At 35.5% G+C, this 22974-nt stretch overlaps 1 protein-coding gene across 1 annotated transcript; it reads right to left on the bottom strand.

Annotated features, from left to right (window-relative positions):
- Nucleotides 1-539: 539 nt before the first annotated feature.
- LOC107759516 (telomerase reverse transcriptase-like) lies at nt 540-14342 on the bottom strand. The gene is given in 14 exon segments (XM_016577480.2): nt 540-1015; nt 1253-1525; nt 1884-2443; nt 3275-4432; nt 4904-4998; nt 5001-5041; nt 6476-6620; nt 6908-7034; nt 8348-8621; nt 8711-8774; nt 8923-9088; nt 9180-9245; nt 9595-9666; nt 13779-14342. Coding segments are annotated over 14 exon segments (3612 nt in total). The 5' UTR covers nt 14076-14342; the 3' UTR covers nt 540-741.
- Nucleotides 14343-22974: the final 8632 nt, after the last annotated feature.

The raw sequence follows: 22974 nt of genomic DNA, 5'->3' as shown, positions 1-22974 counted from the left end.
CATCCAATCCCTCTTCTTCTACCTAGAGCACCTTTTCTTCATATTTTTGCACTCCAAATACCCTAATTCATCATACACAACTCAATTAGTCATAAAACCAATAATTAAACCATGTTGGGCATTTTAAGGATCAAATAGCATCAAAAAGCGGTTAAAACATGGGTAAAGTAACATCAACACATATCGAAATATGCCCAACATCAATCATCGTTTGACAGAGAATTCTTGATTGCACCATTTTTAGCTCTCTGTTTTGTGAGCAATGTGGAGGAAATGAAGACAGTTATAAATAAGTAGAAGTCGACATAGGGATTAAAGTTAGAAGCAATCAGCTCAATAAAACAATATAGGAGAGCAAAACAAAACAAAAAGAGGCAAGCTTTTTTCAACCAAAAAGATTATATATTACGCTTTTGCTTAATTTTGAAGTTTTACTTGTGACATTGATTATGCCAAAAAAATGAGTGATTATAATGAATTCAAGGAGCAATTTAAACGAGGACCATTACGTATATGATCTTAATAGTATCGCTTTAAAATACCATTGCCAACATAGCAGTCTGTATAAATAGCTTTCAAAATATATCAGGAGAACGACATGGTTTAGTTTTTGATGTCAAGCTCATTTTAGAAGGCTCCAGACTGAAGCTTAAAAGAATTTACAACCTTCTTTTTTCATCACAGAACACTGTGGACAGAATGGAAAAGAGTTAATCAACACAGGTATGTTTCCTACTGTTGTCAATACTTAATCTTCCATAGTATAGAGGAACGCTTATCATTTGTGGCTTCTTGTAGTACTGATAATGTACTTTCTTGCTTACCAAGCGCTATGAGCTTAGAATCTAATACACGTAACAACTCCTTATATCTTGATTGTTTCCTCTTCAACACACGAATATAGGCAGTTAATCCGAGCCATTCGATTTCACCTTTCCCCAATTCAAGAATTGGACGACAATCTGAACCAGTTTTGAAGGAGAACATCCTCCTCTTGATGAGCTTTTTCATATACCTAGTGAGAAAAATGAGTTAAAAGCAAAGCAGCATGATGTCAACAATAACAGGAGTACAATAAGATTAAGAATGTAAATACTGATGCACTCTCCCTTGCCCCCAACCCCTTTCATTTAGAACTCTAGCAGAGCTGAGATTTAAAATAATTGAAGAGGCTGTGTTCCAATTTAGATCCACCACCAGTATATAAAGAGCACCAAATCGCACCAATGATGATGTACTAAATGTTTCATACCTCAATGATTTTCCCAAAGCATCTGCATAAAATTTGGTGCTGAATCTACATATGCTTGATAAATCAGAGATGTAGCAATGGAACTTCATGGCACACAAAAGAAAAGCTTGATAAATGTTGAGTCTGACCACAGCTGCTGAGTTTATGTTAGAATCATAGAATATAGGATGGCATTTCGGTCTCAGATAACCGCACAGCTTAACCTTTAAGTCACGGCCTGGTTTATTTAGCCAGCCAACAGTGAGGGTTGAACTCAGTGGGAAATTCAAATACCTGCTAGAAAAAGGATCACATCAACAAATATCTACTGATTAAATCAAATTCCTTGAGCATTGAGAAAATCAGTTAGAAAGGAGAGTACAAACAATCATGCAGAGGGAGATATTGCCAATTGCCTAACTTCCTAAACATTAAGTTAACAAGTTTTAATGACTAATTGATAGCCAAATAAATTAAGTTTAATTCCAAGTATGCTAAATAAAATGGTGGTTGCGACAACCATTTCGATCGACTAGGCATGGTAGTAACTCCCCTTTATCATGATATAAACGTTAAGAAGCACCAGAAAAAACAAAATAACAGCTTATATGAAATCCACAAGTGATGCCATGTTGCTAGGAAGATAGCTGACCTCGTGTAATCTGCCTGAATTTCCAACGTTGAGCAGTTGATAAATAGTCCACTCCACCGAAGAAATGAGGTTCCATCTTCAACCACATACAATCTATCCGATCTCAGATCTGGTATAGTGTTTATCTGAAAGTTCATTCCAAATTTCTTTTTGTTCATGTCGCAGTTGTAGGCTCGAAACCCTCTCTGCAACCGTGAGAAGAACCTAGAAGCCTGTTCCTTTGAGGTTGAGATGAAAAGCAAGTCATCAATAAATCTAAGTAACAGATAGCTAGGTTTACGCATTTCGAGGTGAGCACATCTTGAAGCTGTATCATCAAGAAAACATCCCTCTGAAGGAAATCCAGGGGCAGGTTCACAAGCTTTGTCAAGGAATGGAAATATTACTGACTTCTCGAGATGTCCTAAATACAAAGAGCAGAGCATAGAGGACAAAACACTCCCTTGAGGTATACCAACAGATTGCAAGAAAAAATTGCTACCTAACCGCAGCACATTGCGCTTTATGTGCTCCTTCAAATCACTTTGAAGCTGTTCTTTTCTTACTTTTCTGCCTTGCACCTGGAAGATTAAGTAATTTAGATTTTATTATAGCCACTTCTTGTAAGTAAGGTTCTTAAAGCATAAATACCAGGTCATGTTTAACTGAATGATATAAGTTATTTGTCAAACTGCTATTTTCTGATTTGTTCTTTGGTTGATGGGGCCTAGGCTTAAAACATAAATACCAGGTCATGTTTAACTGAATGATATAAGTTGTTTGTCAAACTGCTATTTTCTGATTTGTTCTTTGGTTGATGGGGCCTTAAACTAACTGAAAGATCAGACAGAATGATTCATTTCCCTTTCTAGGAGGAGTAGAACTTTGGTTGATCTGCCTCCACCTACCCCCCCCCCCGGTTCACCCACCCCACCCCAGTTCTTCATAGATTATTAACCTTGGATACCTATACCAACGTGCAATTTTCATGACTATTTAACTTCAAACCTTCATGTTGATTTACACTGCCTTACTTGGTTGTTCTGTCATCCCATCATGTGTTTCTTCGATTTGCAGAATATATTTTGTAAATGCAAATTATAATATGTACAAAGTTGTCATCAACAATGGAATGTAAATAGTATTTGTGCCTTTAAACAAATTCAATCAGTGCCAAGGAATTATGAAACAGAAACACATGTAAGTGAAAGAAGCCAAGAGAAGACTATGAAATGTGCATGTAGATCTAATCCTAAGGCAGTACAACATTCTAGTAAAAAGTACATTTGCCTTCAAACAAATACATCAGTTCCAAGAAATTAAGAAACCACATACAAGTGAAAGGAGCCAAAAGAAGGCCATGAAATGTACATGTAGATGTGTTTACCCTAAAGCAGTTCAAAACATCCTACCTGTTGCTTCACAAGAATGCCATGCAATGAGCCAGTGGGAAGACAAGACCTGGCATTAGCAGAGTCAGGGGCATTCGCTTTACTCACTAATGTCCAGTTTTGTGGTATCCGCAATGATTTCTTAGTGCACACAACTTGAACAACTTTGCTTAAAAAATATTCTTCCTCCAAATTGAGATCATCCAGCACACTCAGTAGCTTATCTTGGTCTACAGAGTCAAAAGCTTTTTCAACGTCTGATACAATGATGAAAACTCCAGGTTTGACAGAAAAACCACTCTGCAGGAGTGATAAGAAAGGGAGAAGCCTTTTATATGCATCATTGTAGTCAAATACAGATGAACCCAACCTCTCTGGTTCATTTACTACTATACGTTTGAGCACCAAGTGCAAATCTTTGAGGACTTCATTAACAGATTTGTAATTGTAACATTTAACATTTCTACCAACACCTACTTTTCTCAGACCTTTGGATTGCATAGGAGGATTCACAGGCAACTTTGCCGATGCTTTAAGGTTTGCCAGCATTCTTACCCCCTTTCCTTTTGGACAAAGTCGAACTTTTGAGAAACCAAATGATCTATTCCATATTATTTTCTTGACAGATGCAACATTTAATTCTTGATAACCTTGATCTCTCAAGAAAGTCACAAATTTGGAAATAATGTTCTCCCACGTAGGCTTGCGATAATAAAATATATCTTGTTTCTCATGCTCAGCTTCAGTTACGTAAAAGTTAGCTTGAACCAGTGGCACAACAATTGAAGAAAAGAACCAAAATATCCAGTGCTCTAGTACTTTATGTTTCAGTAAGGAGTACTGATCTGAGAGTAGATGATACCTAGATAGTTTAATTTTCCTCATGCTCTGCTTGAGCGTGAACTTCTCAAACCTTCGTAGCTTAACAAGCTTGGAAATATTCTTTGTTAGAACTCTCCAATTAGAAGGAGTCCCCAGTAAATTTATGGGCACTATACTTCGACAAACAGCCCAAATAAATGATACAACCTGCTTCTTCATACAATAACACTTGGTTGGCTCCAACAGAGAGGGTTGTGATTCTGGAGTTGTGCTGCAACTTTCGGACTCGATGTCATTGTGAGCTAATCCACTTTCAGCACAACCTTTTGCAAGTATACTTGCTTCAGTTTCGTGTCTCTGATCCCAAATAGTTAAGAACATCACTTTCAATATCCATATCTGGAAATGCTATTTACAGACAACTGAGTAGGACCATCCATCGGTTTTTCACTAAGGTGCAAGTGGTCATGTCAGATAAAAGTACCACTACCGAAGAGGTCATATGAGCCACATTCTTCTGCTAGATAGCAATAATAGATTGAAATAGGCAAAATCATGGCTCACAAATTGAAAATATCCAAAATTTCAATAATTAATTGTAGCTTAGTTAATAAATCTTAGGTGTCAACATCTTATAAAAGATTAGTACTTGTTGGGTTTGAAGCCCTGGTCAACAATTTAACTTGGACAACTACGCATTTCAAAATGGTGGAGAGTACTGGCAAATAATGACTAATTTTCTTTCTTTTCAAATCTTTTTATACCTCAGAAGGACCAGAAACAAGAAGAGGGTGAACTGAAGCTTGAACAAGTTTAACAAAGACTAACCTCCAAGATAGTTGCAATAATACTTTCGGTACATTGATCCAATGATGGAGTAGAACAGTGCTTTTCCAACAGCCTTACGTGTTGGCAATGGTGAGCTTTCGGATGAGAGTTTTCAGCAACTTAATAATTGAATGGTATCTACGTCAACCAAATGTGATAGAGAAGAGACTAAGCAAAACAGGTTTAGATGTTTACAAATAGTGTTAGAAAAGAGAATTAAGCAAAATAAGTTTAAGAATTCACTCCTTCCCAAAAAAATACAATGTCGAATGAACAAAAAAAATAGTGCAAGACATGTACCATGATCAATTTTTTTAGGATAAACAACTAAGTCATCCACACTTTCACAGCGAAAAGAAAGTAGAGATAATAGCGCAGAACATGGCAAATCGTCCGAAAGTGAATTTGAGAGACTCACCACCGGAAAACCCATCCAATGGTTACTTCAGTCAAGGAATTAGCAAATTGAAGTCAATCAAAGAGTTAAGGGGCCTAAAATGAACAAAATGAAGTCAACAGAATGAGAATTGTAAAGCTTCACGACGGAACCCAAGGATGTGGCCTAGTGGTCAATGAAGTGGGTTGAGAACCATGAGGTCTCAAATTCAAATTCCATAATAGGCAAAAACACTAGGTGATTTCCTCACATATGTCCAAGACTTGGTGGATAGAGTTACCCGATATTTGTGCAGGTGGGAGGTAGCAAGCTCCAGGACATTAGCAGCAGGAAGCTCTCAAATAACCCAATCAAATGTGAACTAATGGTGACAACGCAACAATACAAAATTATAGACAAAAGAAATTTCTGATAAACTAGTCCCGGCAACCCAGCTCCAGGACACTAGCAGCAGGAAAGCTCTCAAATAACCCAATCAAATGTGAACTAATGGTGACAACGCATTGATAATACAAAATTATTGACAAAAGAATTTTCTGATAAACTAGTCCCAGCAACCCCCTATATATCTAAATACACTTTGAGCTCCTACAGCATTACCATTTACTTGTGTACAAGTCAAACAACATTATAACAAAGATCTGGAATCTCTCAGGTGAGACTAATATACGTGCTAGCCTTTCTCTTTCAAGAAACAAATAGCAAAAGAGCAGCTTCTACAACTTGATTCTACCACTTTCTTGGCAAACAACCCAATGTTTGACTACTTTATCAAGCTTCATAACAGTATATATCTTTATCTGACCAGTAATTATGTTTATGTCGGCCATCCATAATAATTCCGAATTCATGCAAATCACTAGTCCCTTAAGTGCAGATACTTTATGCTCGAACACACTAAGAATATGGAAACAGGAGAAGGGGAAAATTCCTGATTTCAGAAAATTTAGACTGCCTGAGAGAAAAAGAAAATGGAGATTTGCAATTTCAAAACATATTTTTCAGAGTATATTTGAAATGGATTATCTGCACCATCATCTGAGAGGCATGCCTTAAGTACATGAGGAACGACCAAAGTAACCACATGAGATAATCATCCTTGGGTAAGAAACTTCAAAGATGAGGAATAAACATAGATGATGATCAACTAAGAACAAGGGAAAACTGTTGCTTACAGACAAGTGGATCTGATAAAAGTACAGTTGCTGCTGTGCGTGCAAGAAGCTATCTGAGTAGTGACATTTACACCAAGAGATCCAAAAATTTCCTTGAAGAGTCTATTTGCTCCAGAAGAGTCTGGCTTCAGCGAATTCATGATGTCTGAGTGTTCTTGAGTTAGTCAACAAAGTTTCCTCCAAAGGTGGTGATGCAGAGGCCAACAACAGTCCGTTTCTATTTTAGTTCTTCCATTTTCCTGGATTGGCTAGGAAATAAGAGAACAGTAAACTCCTCTCTAAACCAAAAGGGAGTGAAATCTAAGTGGCAAAAGGTTGCAAAACGTTTATGAATAAAAGTGGAACTCCAGTCCTTTCTTAATATTGATATTAGCAATGAAAGTGAACCATAATGCCAAGCAAGATTAGGATGGGGGCAAAGTAGAAGGATACGCTTGGATGGGAACACAGAAGGAAAACTTTCCAACTTGTAGAAGATGGTTTGCCTGTTAATTTGAACTTCCTTTTTGACCCCTGGGATTGTTTGAAAGACCAAACAACAAGAGCACCAAGTATTTTTCTGTTGACAAGAAAAAGACAAACATTTTACTAATCCAAAATATGTAGATGTATGTATAGCTGAATTATTTGTGAATACATTCAGCACTTTCGAGCCTCTTCCTTGAGAAGTTTAAGAATTCTGAATCTACTGATAAGGAAAAGCCCAACTCAGATAGAAGTTACTTACACTAGGAAAGTACTCTTGCATCACATCAGCACTAGTTACGATTGTTACACTTTTGAGTACCTTATTTCTTCTTTTTTTTCTGACAAATCAATAACTTATTTCTTTTTTTGTTCTTGTTCATTTTTCATCTTCTATTAGCATTCTTCTCTATGTTCTCACCTTTAGCCCTTAGAACAAAAAGCAGCTGTTCATTTCCTAGATGCAACATGTGTGGTAAGACTGACAATGACAGGGAAGATCCTTAAGGATTGCGCTAAGCAGACTTGTTTAGGTGTAAGCTGAATTTCAATTTTGAGGGCCTTTTGCCAGCTTTCACATTAAACAGTTTACAAAATGTGGAAACATAAGCATGCAATTTTTAACCCCAATTGGTCATGGTAAGGGATACAAACGATTACATTCTTTTACAAAGTTGCTTTTTGATTTCTATTATCCTTTATGTGCTTGTTTATATTCAGACTGCATAAAGGAGGATAAGTCATCTCAAGAGAACCTCCCCAGATAAAGAACTCTCAAATAACATCCATCTGTGTTTAGTTAACATGGGATACAACTCAGGAGTCCGTACAATGGCATGTCCTCATAATAATCTTATCATATGTTTGGTTAGTTCTGAATAAATATTCAGATAAGACAGTGAGACACAATTATCAAAATGCTCATGTATTATAAAATTGAATAAATCTAATTTTGCACGGTTCTCATTTATTTTGAGAAATTATGCAAGGTAAATCTACAAAGTAATAAAACTGTTTGAGACTATGAAGTTTAGTCAGAACCAATTAACAATAGTAAGTTATTCACTAGCCTTAACAATATTGGTCCCTTGGATAAAATGGGCTTAAGGATGACCCGTTCCAGCACACACCATTTTGCATCCCAAAAATAAGTAGGATTGAATCATCCCAGTGCCTCTCATCTTGACATAAAAGTCCATTCTTTTGCTAGAAGAAACTGAAAATGCATTTAATTATTTTATGATTGAAAACCTTCACCTGCAACATTCTGAGGCATTTTACCAGTTGGTGATTTCTTTATTAGCATATGCATCAGATGGAAACAGGGCCATTGGGTGGGCGAAGAAGATCACAAGCAAGACTATAGGATCAAAGTTGATAAAGGCAGTGTAAGTTTCGCAAAATCACCTTTTCAAGAAGAAGCATTGAATTTGAGCTTACATCACAATTCTGGTCTCCCAGCCAATTGTCCTTAGTGTTGGAATTCATACAAGGGATTAAGGAATATTTTTCTTGAGCCTTCAACTGCTTACGCTTCCTTTGACGCTGCCATTTATACTGTCTTTTACGTTTTCCACACAAGGAAGTATGTGTAATTGAGTAAAATTGGCCTTCCCTAGATGGAAGCACGTCACTACATTTTGTAGTTTCCGTCGATAACTTCTCCGCAGCACAATTTTTCCTGCAGCAACAGGGCATGGAAAATATAATCCCTACAATTGCAGCCAATCCAGCTAGCAGAATTTACAGTAACGACGTCAGGACACAAACCTAATGCACATCTTTTTCCTCATTGATGAGTAAACTTCATCTACACTTCTCTTTTTCCTAGATTCTGGGAGTAGCAATAAACTTTCACAATAATTCAAACAATGTCGCACTCAGATCTACTACACTGAAGTATGTTGAGTATATATGAAGAGAAATTTGAACTTAATCAAATTCAAAGCCCCTCAAAAGAACAAGTTTCTGAAACTAGTTACCAGGATGAAGTAATGAAGGCTTATAGGTAGTGGCAGATACATGCAGGAGAGATTTTCGGCGTAAGTCACAGATGGGAACTCCAGCCACCTGACGGTGTTTGTTTCGAGGGAGTCGAAAAAATATTGAAGTGTTCTTTAGTAAATAAACCATGAGAACATCCCCAATCTGCAGGTTGTCAAAGTACATTAAAGTTTACTTGCCTACCACAACACAAGAAAATATTAGAGTACACCCGAGAAGCTAATATTTTACACACCCTTTTAAGGAGAAGGCTCCATGCTGGTGATGTCAAAAGCTCTACTATGTCACTGAAGCGGCTCATCTATCAGATACGAAAAAACAGCTTTAAAGTAATCATCAAGCAAAAGAAATTAGGAAATAATAGAAGAACAGTTGAAATCAGATTACAAATCACTGCCACCTTGAAGGGGAGAAAAGGCATAACAATCATTACAGACTATCTTTACAGAAATATTCTTTATGCAGCTTGTTTACTTACCTGGCTACTCCCCTTTTTTAAATGAATTCAAACTAACTTAAACAAATCCTTTTTGACTAAACCTCAATTAAGAAAGCAGAGCTGCAATCTTGGGATTGGGAACTTAATTTGTATTGTAGAAATGAAAAATGCAGACAAAGATAATCAGCTTGAAAAAAGGCACTGCTGTCACCTTATCATAACCAGAACATATAACGTTGTTGGGTTGCTCGATTATTGTCATTTCTATTGTCCTCCTAACAAGCTGAAATAGCAAGCATGTAAAAGATTATCAATCTGAATTCAAACAAAAAGAATGATATCTTTAATATAATTCAAGTTAAATTTATGGTACTATACAGTTGTTTCTATTGCAGTATATATATAATTCCTACCAGTCTACTAGAGTAGCAGTATTGAAATACAAAAACTGAGAGATCTTAAATGCAAAGAAGGATATAACAATGATACTAACACTTTAAGCATCATACAATTATAGAGTTGTCATCCATATTATTTACAAACTACTAATCATCTTCAAACAAATGTCACATGGATGAAGAGTTCCAGGTCTTCACGTTAAGATGAGCTAATTTGATTTATTTGATTGGTAAAAATATACATTAAGATGAGCTAATTGAAGCATTAATCAAAAGATAGCATGTTTCAAAAACAATATGAATTACCAACATAGCATATTTTGCACCCTTGCACCATAAAGTAACTCATCCCATATTAATTCATGCATATCATGGGAACCATATTCGAAGATATAAGCATCAATATGAATCTAGAAATTAAGAAAGTTTTAGTGCATTTCAGTCTAGAGTATCCTTTAAAGCTGTATACACACATTATGATATAATTGATGCCTATATACTGCACAAGTACAGTCCCACATAGGTGCTAATCATAGGTCAAATGCAAAAAAAAATTGAAAGAAAAAGAAACATGCGTACACATCCAAGTATAGGATGCAACGAGTGTATGGCAGACATGGAAAAACTTTATTTTATTGCAGTAACTCCTGTTTTTCACATCCATATAGTTTGTTTTTCTAGGCAAGATTTCAAGGTTTGAGGCCTTCTATCGGATCCATCTCTTAGATAATTACACATGTCTAAACTTGTTAAGAACCTAGCAAGTTGACATAGATCACACAATGTTAATTGTCAAGGACTTGGAAAAAAGTGCAATATTTGAGATGTCTCTAAAGCTTCCTCCTTAGATATCTATTATTTCAATTGGCTGTTAAACTTTGAACTATGGGCCACATGTTCTCCCCAGTTGAATGACCAATGCATCAGGAGGCAAGAAGAATTCTAATAGATACAAGCCAAGTGTATTGTTTACCCCAAAATTGGGTAACAATTAAATTTGTACGCAGTTTTAAGGATATGTGGTTTAATTCAACACGAACAATTAAGAATATCAGATAAATGAGTTAGAGATGAAATAAACGTTTAAACCAATTGCAATGGTATGGCCAAGCCTGAGCTTAGACTGACCAATGACCTCGTCCTCGATTGGACCCCCGGTCGTGAATGAAGAACAGAACAAATGAGCAAAAACTATAACAATAGCTAAAAGGCAGAAAATAAACTTGTATTGCTTTGATTCAGTTCTAATAGAAGTCTAAAAAAGGTAATAATATTCCTTTCCCGGTGTTGTTCACGAAGTGTTGTAAGAGGATCACGATCCTCCAAAAGGACGGGTGGATTTTTCCAAGGCACACCCCGTACCTTTTGCAGAAGTCAAGGACTATGGGGTCCACCGGGCGAGCGTGAAGGAGTAAGTGTAAACAGTTAAGCACCCCTCCATGTGAGTAGTGATGTCGTCGTTGGGCCGGAGGACGACCACATCCTTGCCTTCCCAGTTACAGTCCACTCGGACTGTGGGCAGTGTTTCCTCAGTAACGGAGCATATGTACCTCCATGCTCCCTCGCCTTGGGTCCTATTGACTAAAGGCCTTCTCGACGTAAAATCGTTCCCAATGGAGCAGCCCCTGGTTATGAAGCTCTTCAAGGGGGGCTCCTGAGCTACCTCGGGAATGGCCACATCGGCGTTTGTGGCCGGTTGGGAAGATGAAGGAGCAGTTTGTTAAGCCACAGACTTGGAAGTTTTGGCCATCGTAATCTGGGAAATATGAAGGTTTGAAGAAAAAATATGAAGATTTGAAGATGAGATGAAGGTGTGAAGGTATGGGTTGAAGATCCAAAGAGAATGTATGAGGATTGAAGATGAAGATATGAAGGTTTAGGGAGCAATGTATAAAGATTTGAAAGAGTTAAAGACAATTAGAGAATTCGAGGTGAATATTTGGAATCAGAAACTGAAAGAAGTGAAAAAGGGTCGGAACTTTTATAGAGGAAGAATAATCAATGCGTGACATTTCGCATTCAAGGACAGTCAACCGGCGGCTGACACGTGTCTGAAGTCGGAACGACGCGACTGAGGGGACGTTTCGTTGACCCGTCATTTCGGTTGTAACGTACGAAGGAACCGGGGTCCATTAATTGCTTCCCGTCGTTTCGGTAAACCTACTCTCTGGAAAGCGAGGGGACTATCTGTGTACAGGTAAAATCGAGGGATATATCTACCCCGATTTTTCGACGAGAAAATGGAGGGAGAGCACCGATCCACGAGATTGTAATCGAGGTCCGAGACCCTTCGTATCAAAATCAAGGAAGAGCGAACGATGTATCCGTCATCGAATGCGGTAAAACAACGCACCTCGGGCCAAGTATAAGTCATATACCTCGAGAGACACGATGAACGGTTGTGCATGGCGGATAGAGGGCCGTGATACTCGCCCTCAACTAGATGTCACGGCGCGAATTTTGCTTGATGTCGATTGTGGATCAACAACTATCGGGAAAGGAAGATTATTACCTTTTTTAAACTTCTATTAGGACTGAAACTCTCCTACTATATAAATAGGAGGTTTTTCTTTTCTTCCGACACATTGTAACACGCAAATCAAAGCAATACAAGTTTATCTACTGCCTTTTAGCTATTGTTACAGTTTTTGCTCATTTGTTCTGTTCTTCATTCACGAATCACGACCGGGCTTGAACCGGGGTCCAACCGAGGACGAGGTCATTGGTCAGACTAAGCTCAGGCTTGGCCATAACATTGCAATTGGTTTGAACGTTTATTTCATCTCTAACTCATTTATCTGATATTCTTAATTGTTTGAATTAAAACACATATCATTAAAGCCGCGTACAAATTTAATTGTTACCCAATTTTGGGGTAAACAATATGCATGAAAAAAAACAAAAAAGGGAAAAGACCAAACAATCAAACGCACTCATAAATATGCACCAACAGTCACAACTTTCAGCATAAAACTATTTGAAACTGTTACAGAGTGCATTCATATTTAGCATGTCAAACTGATTCTTTTTCCGGGGCTGTCATTCTACATTCCATATTCTTCCCTTTGCCAACATAAAAGTGGCAAACAGCTCCATCTGACATTTGAAACTGGTTCGACTTCAAGAATCAATTAATGCTGTAATCAGATAAAAGATTCGTCTATAATGTAAACGAGAATCATCTTAGTAATATACTAACAAAAGGAACTTTTGCGCTGATTTGGGTAGAGGAAAAACATGAATGTAGTTAGTCCAAGCACAAGGATGAAATGATCCTAGGAAGGAACTGATCTTAAGGCTAGATATGCATATACATGAATCTTATCCCCATTAAACTGCTGAAACAATAACATTGGATCATCACGTAAATGCTGAGTACTAGCTATTTGCGAGACCGAACACATGAACCACCCTGCAAAAAGCATACTCTCAGGGTTCTGCCGAGTTTGTCACTCATGTAATATGCAAGACAACTTTAGCATTCGAGCTCTGTTAATCATTTAGCCTCTAGTAAGCAAACCAGCAGATCTTAGCTTAACTGTACATTTCAGCCATTTCTAATCACTTCACAGGTTTATACTCAGCCGAGAAGATCATCATATTTTGCTTTTTGTGTGTCAACCATGTTGCTTTTTACTTAATTTATATTTAAACATAATATTTTCACCTTACAGTATCTACTATTCCATATGTTTTCTAGAGAATCATTTCAAAACAATTCACATAAACACCCATGTGACAGAGACCTTATCAAAATTTCAGCTCAGAAAACAAAGAATAATGAAGAACAATTGTAACAGCAAGGAACAACCATATAATATTATACCTAAAAAAGAAAAAGAAAAACTCACAAGAGGAACAGTTCCCGCCAAAAAAATTGAATATCTAAATTTTCCCGCCAAAGTCCGACGACTTCCTTTTATTCTTAATTTTGTTTCCAAATGCATACTTTTCACAACAACAATCACATTAAAACTGATATAAAAAGAACGGATACCTCAAGGTGGGACCAGCGGCAGTGAGGATCGTACACGCGGAGAGGAGGCGTGCTATCGGAGAGGACAACGAAGCATTTGTTGAGAAGCGTCCGATAATCATCTGGATCCTTTTCCCTGATCAGAAATAACGTGGCGCCATTTTCGCCGACGCATCCGAGGCACTGGCGACCCTTGCAGAGGCAATTCGCCGACGTTTTTGAAGGAACTAGAGATAAAATTGTATGTCCTAGAGTACGTGCACGGTTGTGGAACAACCTCCATAGAACCGGTGGAACTCTCCGTCTCTTCGTCGACATCGCCGGACGGCGAGTGGGATCGAACGGAGAGAGGTGTGTTAAGGAGGAGGAGAGGATTGTGACTTGTGAGTGAAAATTAAAGCTGCAATGAGTTTTTTTAACTTTTTGGGAAGTCGATTTTCTTTTACCCAACGGTTATTGGGGTAAAAGGGGGTAAAACCGTAAAAGACAACAGTAATGAAAATCAACCTTCTTTTCTTTTGTTCCCTCCCGATAACTCTGTTTCCCGAAGTTAAACTGGATTCTATATTCACATTTGCATAGTGTTAAGATTGTGTGGGCTGTAATGTGAGGCCTTTAAACTCCCTTTTCAGTAAGTCATAACCTTAATTAGAAAAATGGTTCAAATTTACTCTCTTACTGTAAAAATATTAGTTTTACCATTCGTTTGGATGAATTTCACGTATTAAATTACCTTAAGAAAAAATTTAATTAATCTATCTACTTTTAATTATGAATTAAAATTGCTTTTATACAATACAATTTGTTAATCACAACGATGTGCATTGCTCTCAAAATATAACAAATGGTAAAATTACAAAAAAATGTTTTTCATATAGTTAAGTGGTACAGTCGACTTGTCGCAAATGCAAAAGGAGATTTGTGTTAATCTATTTAATATAATTGTTTACCCGAAAAACGAATAGAGTTGAATTTGTACGTAGTTCTAAGGATATGTGGTGTAGCTTAATATAAATCGTAAGGATAAATAGAAATATCAAGTATAGATTACAAAGAATGCAAAATAGACATGGTTGTAAAGAAGATAAAATTTTGGACTAAACAAGTGGAATCAGATTAAGAAACTTGAAAGAACGACTCTTCATTATAGGAGAATATGATGCTTGAATTACAATGTTAGCAAAAACTTGTCTCTACGGAAATGATAACTATCCCTTTTATAGTACAGGGATCTTACTTTAGATATAATTAAAAATATTCAGTGGGAGACCCATGATAAATCAGTTTTTCCGCAATTCCTACCAAGATTCTCTCCTCTAATGGGATTGCAACGGCTCTTGTCTATGAGCTCGAGCTCTCGATCTTGGCTTGAGCTCGATTCTGACTCGGACCCTTGAATTGATTCGGGGTCAATGTTGGTCGGTCTCTGGATCATAAGCTTGATAACTTTATTTTGATAGATTCGAGCTTGATAATGATATCAAACTCGACATTGATCGGCCCTTCGGGTTCGAAGTTTGTTTGTATCATCTTCGGAACTCATCTCGAAGTCTCACTTCGATCGATTATCTTTCGAACTCGATCAGACGCACGAAAGCCGAAATCTATTTCGATCGTATACAATACTAAAAACATTTTGTCACGGAGAATGGGGAGTGAAAAAGACCAATGCATAATGAGCACTGTTCAATATTTTTTTCTCGTTGAATTAAATTTGTGGAGTAAAAAGACAAACTTTATGAATTCCTGATATTCTCTCCTTTTTGTACGATCCAAACACGAAAAAGAAAACTTTCAAAGCAGATGCTCAACAAAAGAAATCGTATTCATGATATGATGTTATTGATGGTATTGCAACAAAAACTAAACTTATTTAAAGTGTAATTAATATTTAAACTAGAATGTACGTAACTTAAATTATACTTTCTTAGAGCCTGTTTGGACATAAGAAAATTTTCACTTTTTCGAAATCAGTATTTGATCATAAATTTTTAAATTTTCACTTAAAGATGAATTTTGAAATTTTTCGAAAATTTGAAAAACTCCAAAAAGTTATTTTTCAAAATTTTCACTCAGATCACTCACAAAATTTTAAAAACAACCCAAAATTATATTCATATCCAAACACAACTCTAATTTTCAAATACCATTTCACTTGAAAAAAGATTTTACTTTTTTTCTGAAATTTTATAATTCTTATGTCCAAACGCCCCCTTAGTAGTTTCCTTCTCTTCTATTTCTCTCGGGGAAATAAGAAGCCAAAGTTTTGCCTCCTTAACTGAACATTCGAGGACGTTCTTTGCAATTCGAGAAATGCAACTTTTGGAGGAAAGTGCAGTAAATCAGCTTTGACTAATAAACTTGGTGGTTGGCCGTCCACTAAAGCACCATTATAGCATGTTTGCGTCTCCTCAAAATAACTTATTTTAAAAAGTATTTTAAAAAAATATTAAAGAAATAACAGTTTATGTTTGACTAATTAATTTAAAAAATAATTTTTAGCAGCAATTAGTGTTTGACCAAGCTTTTAGAATTTTTAAATATTTTTTCTCAAAAATATTTTTCTAAAGAATACTTTTGAAAAAAAATTACTTTGTTCTACTTCTCAAATATTGTTTCTACTTCTATTTAAAAGAACTTTTTTCCCTTCTAAAAACTTAACTTTAAAAAAGATTACTCCCTCTGTTTCAAATTAGATGAAGTACTTTCCTTTTTAGTTTGTTCCAAAATAAATGACATATTTCTAAATTTGAAAATAATTTAACTTTAAACTCTTCATTTTATCCTTAATGAGAAGCTTTTATAACCACACAAATGTCATGACCCTACAAAACTTTTACCCCTTAAATTTTTAAGACCATAGGTTTCAAATTTTTTTTTTTTTTTAACTTCGTACTGAATCAAATTAGCGCATCTAAATTGAAACGAAAAGAGTACTTTTTATCTAAATAAATATTTTTGGTCAAAAAAGACTAAGCCACACAAGCTATAGAAGTCTTGCAAAGTGGCTTTGTATAGGCTTCATGATGTTTCTGCTTCTTTACTACTCCTATTATTGACTTATGAATAAGTAATAGTCCACTCTTTAATTAGATTTTCATTTACCAATCTGCCTTCAACTTAGTCGCAAAGCGAGTAAATTCAATAGTGTATTTAAATTTTGAATATTTTTTGTCAATGGGTTATACAAAGATGTTCAAAGTCTATTTTTAATCAATAACAAATAATATTTTACCTTATACGTAATATAATTTTTCGACGAAGACAACCGTTGGGCCAACATAGGTTCGCCTATGCTTCAACTGCGTAATGTTTCCAGTCAGGTGGGTCCAGAACTAGACATGCACGAAGATATCAGTATCACATGGGTCTTCGCAGGGACAAAAGTAGTGTTAAATCGAACGATTTAATTAAACTCGTAATTTTTGATTTAAAGTAAAAATTTATATATAAAAAGAATTTATTAAAATTATAAAATTAGTGAATAACTTTATAAAAATAATAATTTTAATGCTAAAAATTTTAAAAATTAAATCCACAGAATTTAAATCTTGTATCCGACGGTGGGTCTTCATACATGAACCCATGAATCTCACTATAATTTAGGTCTTTCTGTATTCTAGAACTCTCTAGGCCAGCGCGGCGGTTTTGGAAGCACCACCCACAACATTTAATTATCACGTTATCTAATTATTGCATTAGTGTGAAGAAGACGTTTCATTAAGTGTTTGAATATGATTTGGTTGAAGTTGGAAAATGTTAGTCGAAAGTTATTGTATTTGAACATAAATTTTAAGTTTGTGAGCGTAAACTTGAATTCCTTGAACCGATCGAAAACAGTCTCTTTCACATTCACAAGATAATATGAGATTACAATGAGTTTGTTATTGTTCTTGTTGAACGTAAACTTGAAATATTCTTCGAACATGTTTTTCAAATTTTAAATTTTTTATTTCAAGTTTGAAGTTAAATAACGGTTCATACTGTAAAACAAACACTTATAAGGTTTCCAAAATTTATTCATTTACCGGCGTGAATATTTTAAAATTATCCGTCGTTATATTTTTTTCATTAATCATTTCATATTTTGTATTTAGCTTAGCGTAGACTAAAGAATTTCAGAATTCGAAAATCTTGACACGGTAAATTTCACATATCAGAATAATTTAGAATTTTGTTCAAATTTCTGCATTTACTTTTGATTGTGTTTAATAACACTAAATTATACTTCGATTATTTATAAAGCTTTTGGGTAAGATTTTAACATTATTTGATTGGGAAGAATTGTATTACTTCCCCTCCATATATTTCTCATAAAGATTATACTTCTTTAATTTTATATGAACTTCATGTATACGCAATAATTATAGTATATAAAATGCTCTACACTTACATCCAACTAAGGGTAAAAAGTGTTTAAAAATTATACCATTCGATTTAACCCGGCAAGTTAACTAATTTTCTCAAATATAATTTTACGAATGATTATTTAACTTTTTATTACTGCGTCGATTTACTATATTATCATTTATAATAAAAAATTAATCAACTTTACTTAAGTATCATTAAATCACTAAACTATTTTTTTGTAATCAAAAGATTATTATAACTTGGCCTAAATATCCTAAAATAGTTCATTTGTTTCCTTCTAGTCACATTTCAAATTACTAAAAATAAATCAAATCAAAAAGAACAATATGGTTATTGCAGTCCAGAATACGCACAACTGTCAATTCTTTTGTACGACAATTTACCAATGAATTAGACGTTGAGAGTACATAAACGAATAAACGATAAAGATCACAACATTTAAAATCATTTAGTAACTTATCAAATTATTAATTGATAAGGACTTAACCCATTCTTAAAAGAGCTAGTCAATTTGAATTCCGAACTTATCATAATGATCCATTATTGTGGACCATTAGATCTTTTTAGGCACCATAGATCTAACGGTACAAATTGCAAAGATTATTGAAGTCCAGACCATCGAAAAAATGCTCTTTGGATTTTATATATATAGTACTTTCAATTTGATGAAATCTGAATGCTTGTCAAGGTAGATACGTGGATTTTCTCCTATATCATGAAAGTTCCTTTTGTATTGGGTAGGAAATGAAGATATGTGAAGTTTTCTTACCGATAAGGGTTGTGGTTGTGGTGGAGTGATAAGTACTTATTTATTATTAATTAGAGGTCTCGAGTTCGAGCCTTGAGTATGGAATCGCCTTTGTTAGAGAGCATTTTAACTCCAAGGACTTTCCGTCGCGAATCCGAATTTATTCGGACCCCAATACGAATATCAGATGACGGACATCACGTGGGAAACAAAAAAAAAAAATCTTGGACAACAACTTAATTTGTTTGGCATGTTTTTGCAAGTTCTTAAAATTTGAGGTTAAAATTCCTTCTTCTTTTTTTTGTGGTGGTGGGTGGGGGATAGTACAAACAAGTTCTTTTTTCGGGGGAGAACTTCAAATAATGTCATTCTTTGTAATGGCCTGACCGGTCGTTCTAAGCTTTAGCAATCCGTTCAGTGGTTGGGGGTCTTGAGTGGCTTCATATTGTGTAACGTGACTTGCGTGCATGGTTGAATTTAATTTTCGGATGTATCGGGATCTATTTTGATGAGTGATTCTCATTTTAGAAGCTTAAATTGAAAATATTGACCGAGGTTTGATTTTTGTGAAAATGACCCAAGAACGGTATTTTGATGGCTCCAATAGGTTTGTATCGTAATTTTGGACTTGGACGTATGCCCGAAATTGAATTCGGAAGTCCGTAGGTTTATTTGTGTTGTTTTACCGAAAATTGACAAATTGAAGGTTTAGAAATTCCTTAGGTTTGATCATAGGTTGACTTCATAGTTATCGTGTTTGGATTTCTGTTTCGGGACTTGGAATAAGTCTGTTTTGCTATTTGGAACTTGTTTGCAAGGTTTGGTGTCATTCCGAGTTGATTTGATAGGAATTGAACGCGCGGTTGTGTTTTAGAAATTCTTGAATTTCATGAATTTTGGAGGTTCGATTCATGGTTTTGGATGTTATTTTGATGATTTGATCGCGCGAGCGAGTTCGTATTATATTTTTAGACTTGTGTTGATGTTTGGTTTGGTGTTCCGAGGGCTCGGGTGAGTTTCGGATATATATCAGAGTGTTTGAAAGAATTATAGCATTGCTGATTTTTGCACAGATACCTCAGGTCTCGCAAATGCGAGAATTTGATCCCATTTGCGGCATCGCAATTGCGAGGGAAAATCGCTTTTGCGATATAAGCCGGAGTTTGTCAGTTTCGCTTTTGCGAACAAAAAGCTCGCTTTTGCGATGGGGGCTTGGGCTAGGCTGAGTCGCATATGCGATCAAATTGATCGCTTTTGTGATATGTCAACAGTTCGCATTTGCAACGTCACCAGGACTGTAATGGTTTCGCTTTTGCGAATCATTCTTCGTATTTGCGGGTTTCGCATTTGCGAATCCCAGGTCGCATTTGCTACTCTTGCGACTGGACATAAAAACTAAGGGACGGGATTTTAGTCTCATTTTCATATATTTGAACCCTAGACTTGGTATGAGGCGATTTTGAAGAGGGATTTTCATCTACAATAATTGGTTAAGTGATTTTGATCAATTTCCAACTATATTGCATGATTATATATGAGCCGAAGGTCTATCGAAAATAACATCTCTGCCCCATCGGGGTAGTGGTAAGGTATGCGTACATACTACCTTCCCCAAACCCCACTTGTGAGATTTTATTGGATCGTTGTTGTTGTTATTGATTATATATGAGATTTAACATAAAAATTATGAGAATCAAAGTGAATTTTTGAGAAATTTTGTCCAAGTTTTGAAAAATAAAAATTTGGGATACGAGAGTCGAACTGGACTCGAATTTTGAAACAAAACACATATATGGACTCGTGGGGTTATGGATAGTTGGAATCTACCTTTGGACTCAGATTTTGACCGGGCGGACCCGGGGTTGACTTTTGTTGACTTTAGGAATTGTGAAAGATCATAGCTTTATTTATTGGAATTGATTTCTCTTATATTATTTGATGTTATTAAGTCGATTTTGGTTAGATTTAAGACGAGCGAATGAGAATTGTAAAGGGTAAGCTATTTTTGAGTATTGATTGAGGGCTTTTGAGGTAAATATCTTGCATAACTTTGTGTGGGGGAATTACCTCATAGGGATTGATTTATTTGCACTAATTAAACTACGTGAAAGACATACACTTGAGTTGACGAGTGTGTACACAACCTTATATATGGAAATTTAACCGGTTTAGACTCTTAAGTTTGTTAAGCCCATTAAATCGAAGTTGTTCCATCATGTTATATCCTCCATTGTGAAATTTACTTTTATATGCTTTATTTGAAGCTGTTGGTTCATATTCTATCTCCTATTGCCAAAGTTACTCATACATGCGTTAATTATAATTGTTGTCTTTTTATTGTCATAATATCCCTATCATAGTTGAGTTATTCTTATTTGAACTTATTGTCACATGTTATCTCCTTCGTAGTTGATAATCCTTATTTGAAGTTATTATTATATGTTATCTCTTTAGTAATTGATTATCCTTATTTGAAGTGGATGTTACATGTTATCTCTCTTATTGTTGAACTACTCTTACTTGAAGTCATTATTACTTGTTATGTATTTCATTCTTAAGCTTATTCTCCCATTTTATTATATTGTTGTAATTCTTGTGTTAATTTATTTGTCGTACCCTCATGTTATCGTGTTCTCGTTGTACTCGGTGTTGTTGAGCCGCGGGCTATGTGTGGTTGTGGCATTGTAATTGTTGTTGTGGAAATATTGTGGTATATTGGCACATGTGGAGCGGGTTGCTATATTGTGTTATTTTTAGGGGTGTTCATGGTTCTGTTTGGATCGGTTTTTCTCTAAAAAAAAATCAAACCAAGTAAATCGGTTCTTCAAATATTGGAACCAAACCAAACCAATTAAGTCGATTTTTTATCGATTCGATTTTTGTCGGTTTTGATCGGTTCTTCGGTTATTTATCGGATTTTTTCTTAAATATGAGACATACACTACCAAACATATATTCCAAAGGCTACACTTTCAACGTAACACTATCAAACCAATTGCTCTTTGAGGAATCTATCATTTACCAAGATATATTGATAATAATTGAATCAAATAGTGATGAATAATTTAAGTACTCAATTAAAAATTAATTATTTTTAACATAAAATAAATTCTTGTACTTAGCAAAAGAAAACTACCAATCAAACTAGAATGTAAAGGCAAAGACTTAGATTATTATAATAGTAAAAACAAATTAGAATATAAATATAAACGACTAATATGTACCATAAAATTTTAAAACTTTATATAAAAATATACATATATATAGGTGTAATAATAAATTTAAATAGCTACTTCTATAGTCGGTTTGGTTCGGTTTTTTCGGTTATTTTTTAATTAAAACCAACCAAACCAAATTTGATCAATTTTTAAAATTCAAAACCAAAACCAAATCAAACCTAAAAAGTATCAGGTTTTTTAGTCAGTTGGTTCGATTTTTTAGGTTTTTATGAACACCCCTAGTTATTTTATTTTTGGCACATGTGGTATTATTGAGAGGATTATCGGGCTATTCGCACGTGAGTTGTCTGCGCTATTGTTAGTACTGGTAGTTGCATATGCAGCATGACAAGGCGGGCTATATATGTTGGGTTTGCGCATGTGGAGAGACAAGGTGGGATAATTATCATGCGCATGTGGCCAGACAAGGTGGGCATTTACTTTATTATTGCACACGCGACAAGATAAGGGGGCTATGCCGGGGATGATTTGTGATGGCCCGGGGACATTATCATTAATGATATTTGTGTGGTGGTGTGCCTATCTTGCATGAGTCATGCATATTACGGGTTTTGTTGTGTTGTTTCCAATGTGTCATTCGATGTATTTGATCTTACTTGTTGACTCGAGTTGTGATAGTACACTTGCACAAACTTACACCGTAATCTGTCACTTATATCAGCCCAGGAGTATGAACCTTGATGTTTATTGATCATTTACATGTATTCTTGTATACTTGTCTCCTGTGCGCGAGTTGTACTGTTGGCACGTGAGTTGTCCGTGCTGATATGAGATACTAATACTATTAGCTCGTGAGTTGTCCGTGCGGATATAAGGTATTATTATTGTTGGCACGTGAGTTGTCTGTGCAGATATACGA

This window comes from Nicotiana tabacum, chromosome 19 (genome assembly GCF_000715075.1).
Source record: "Nicotiana tabacum cultivar K326 chromosome 19, ASM71507v2, whole genome shotgun sequence".
Lineage (NCBI taxonomy): Eukaryota > Viridiplantae > Streptophyta > Magnoliopsida > Solanales > Solanaceae > Nicotiana > Nicotiana tabacum.
The sequence above is the reverse complement of the archived record's forward strand: the minus strand, read 5'-3'. Positions and strand labels throughout refer to the sequence as shown.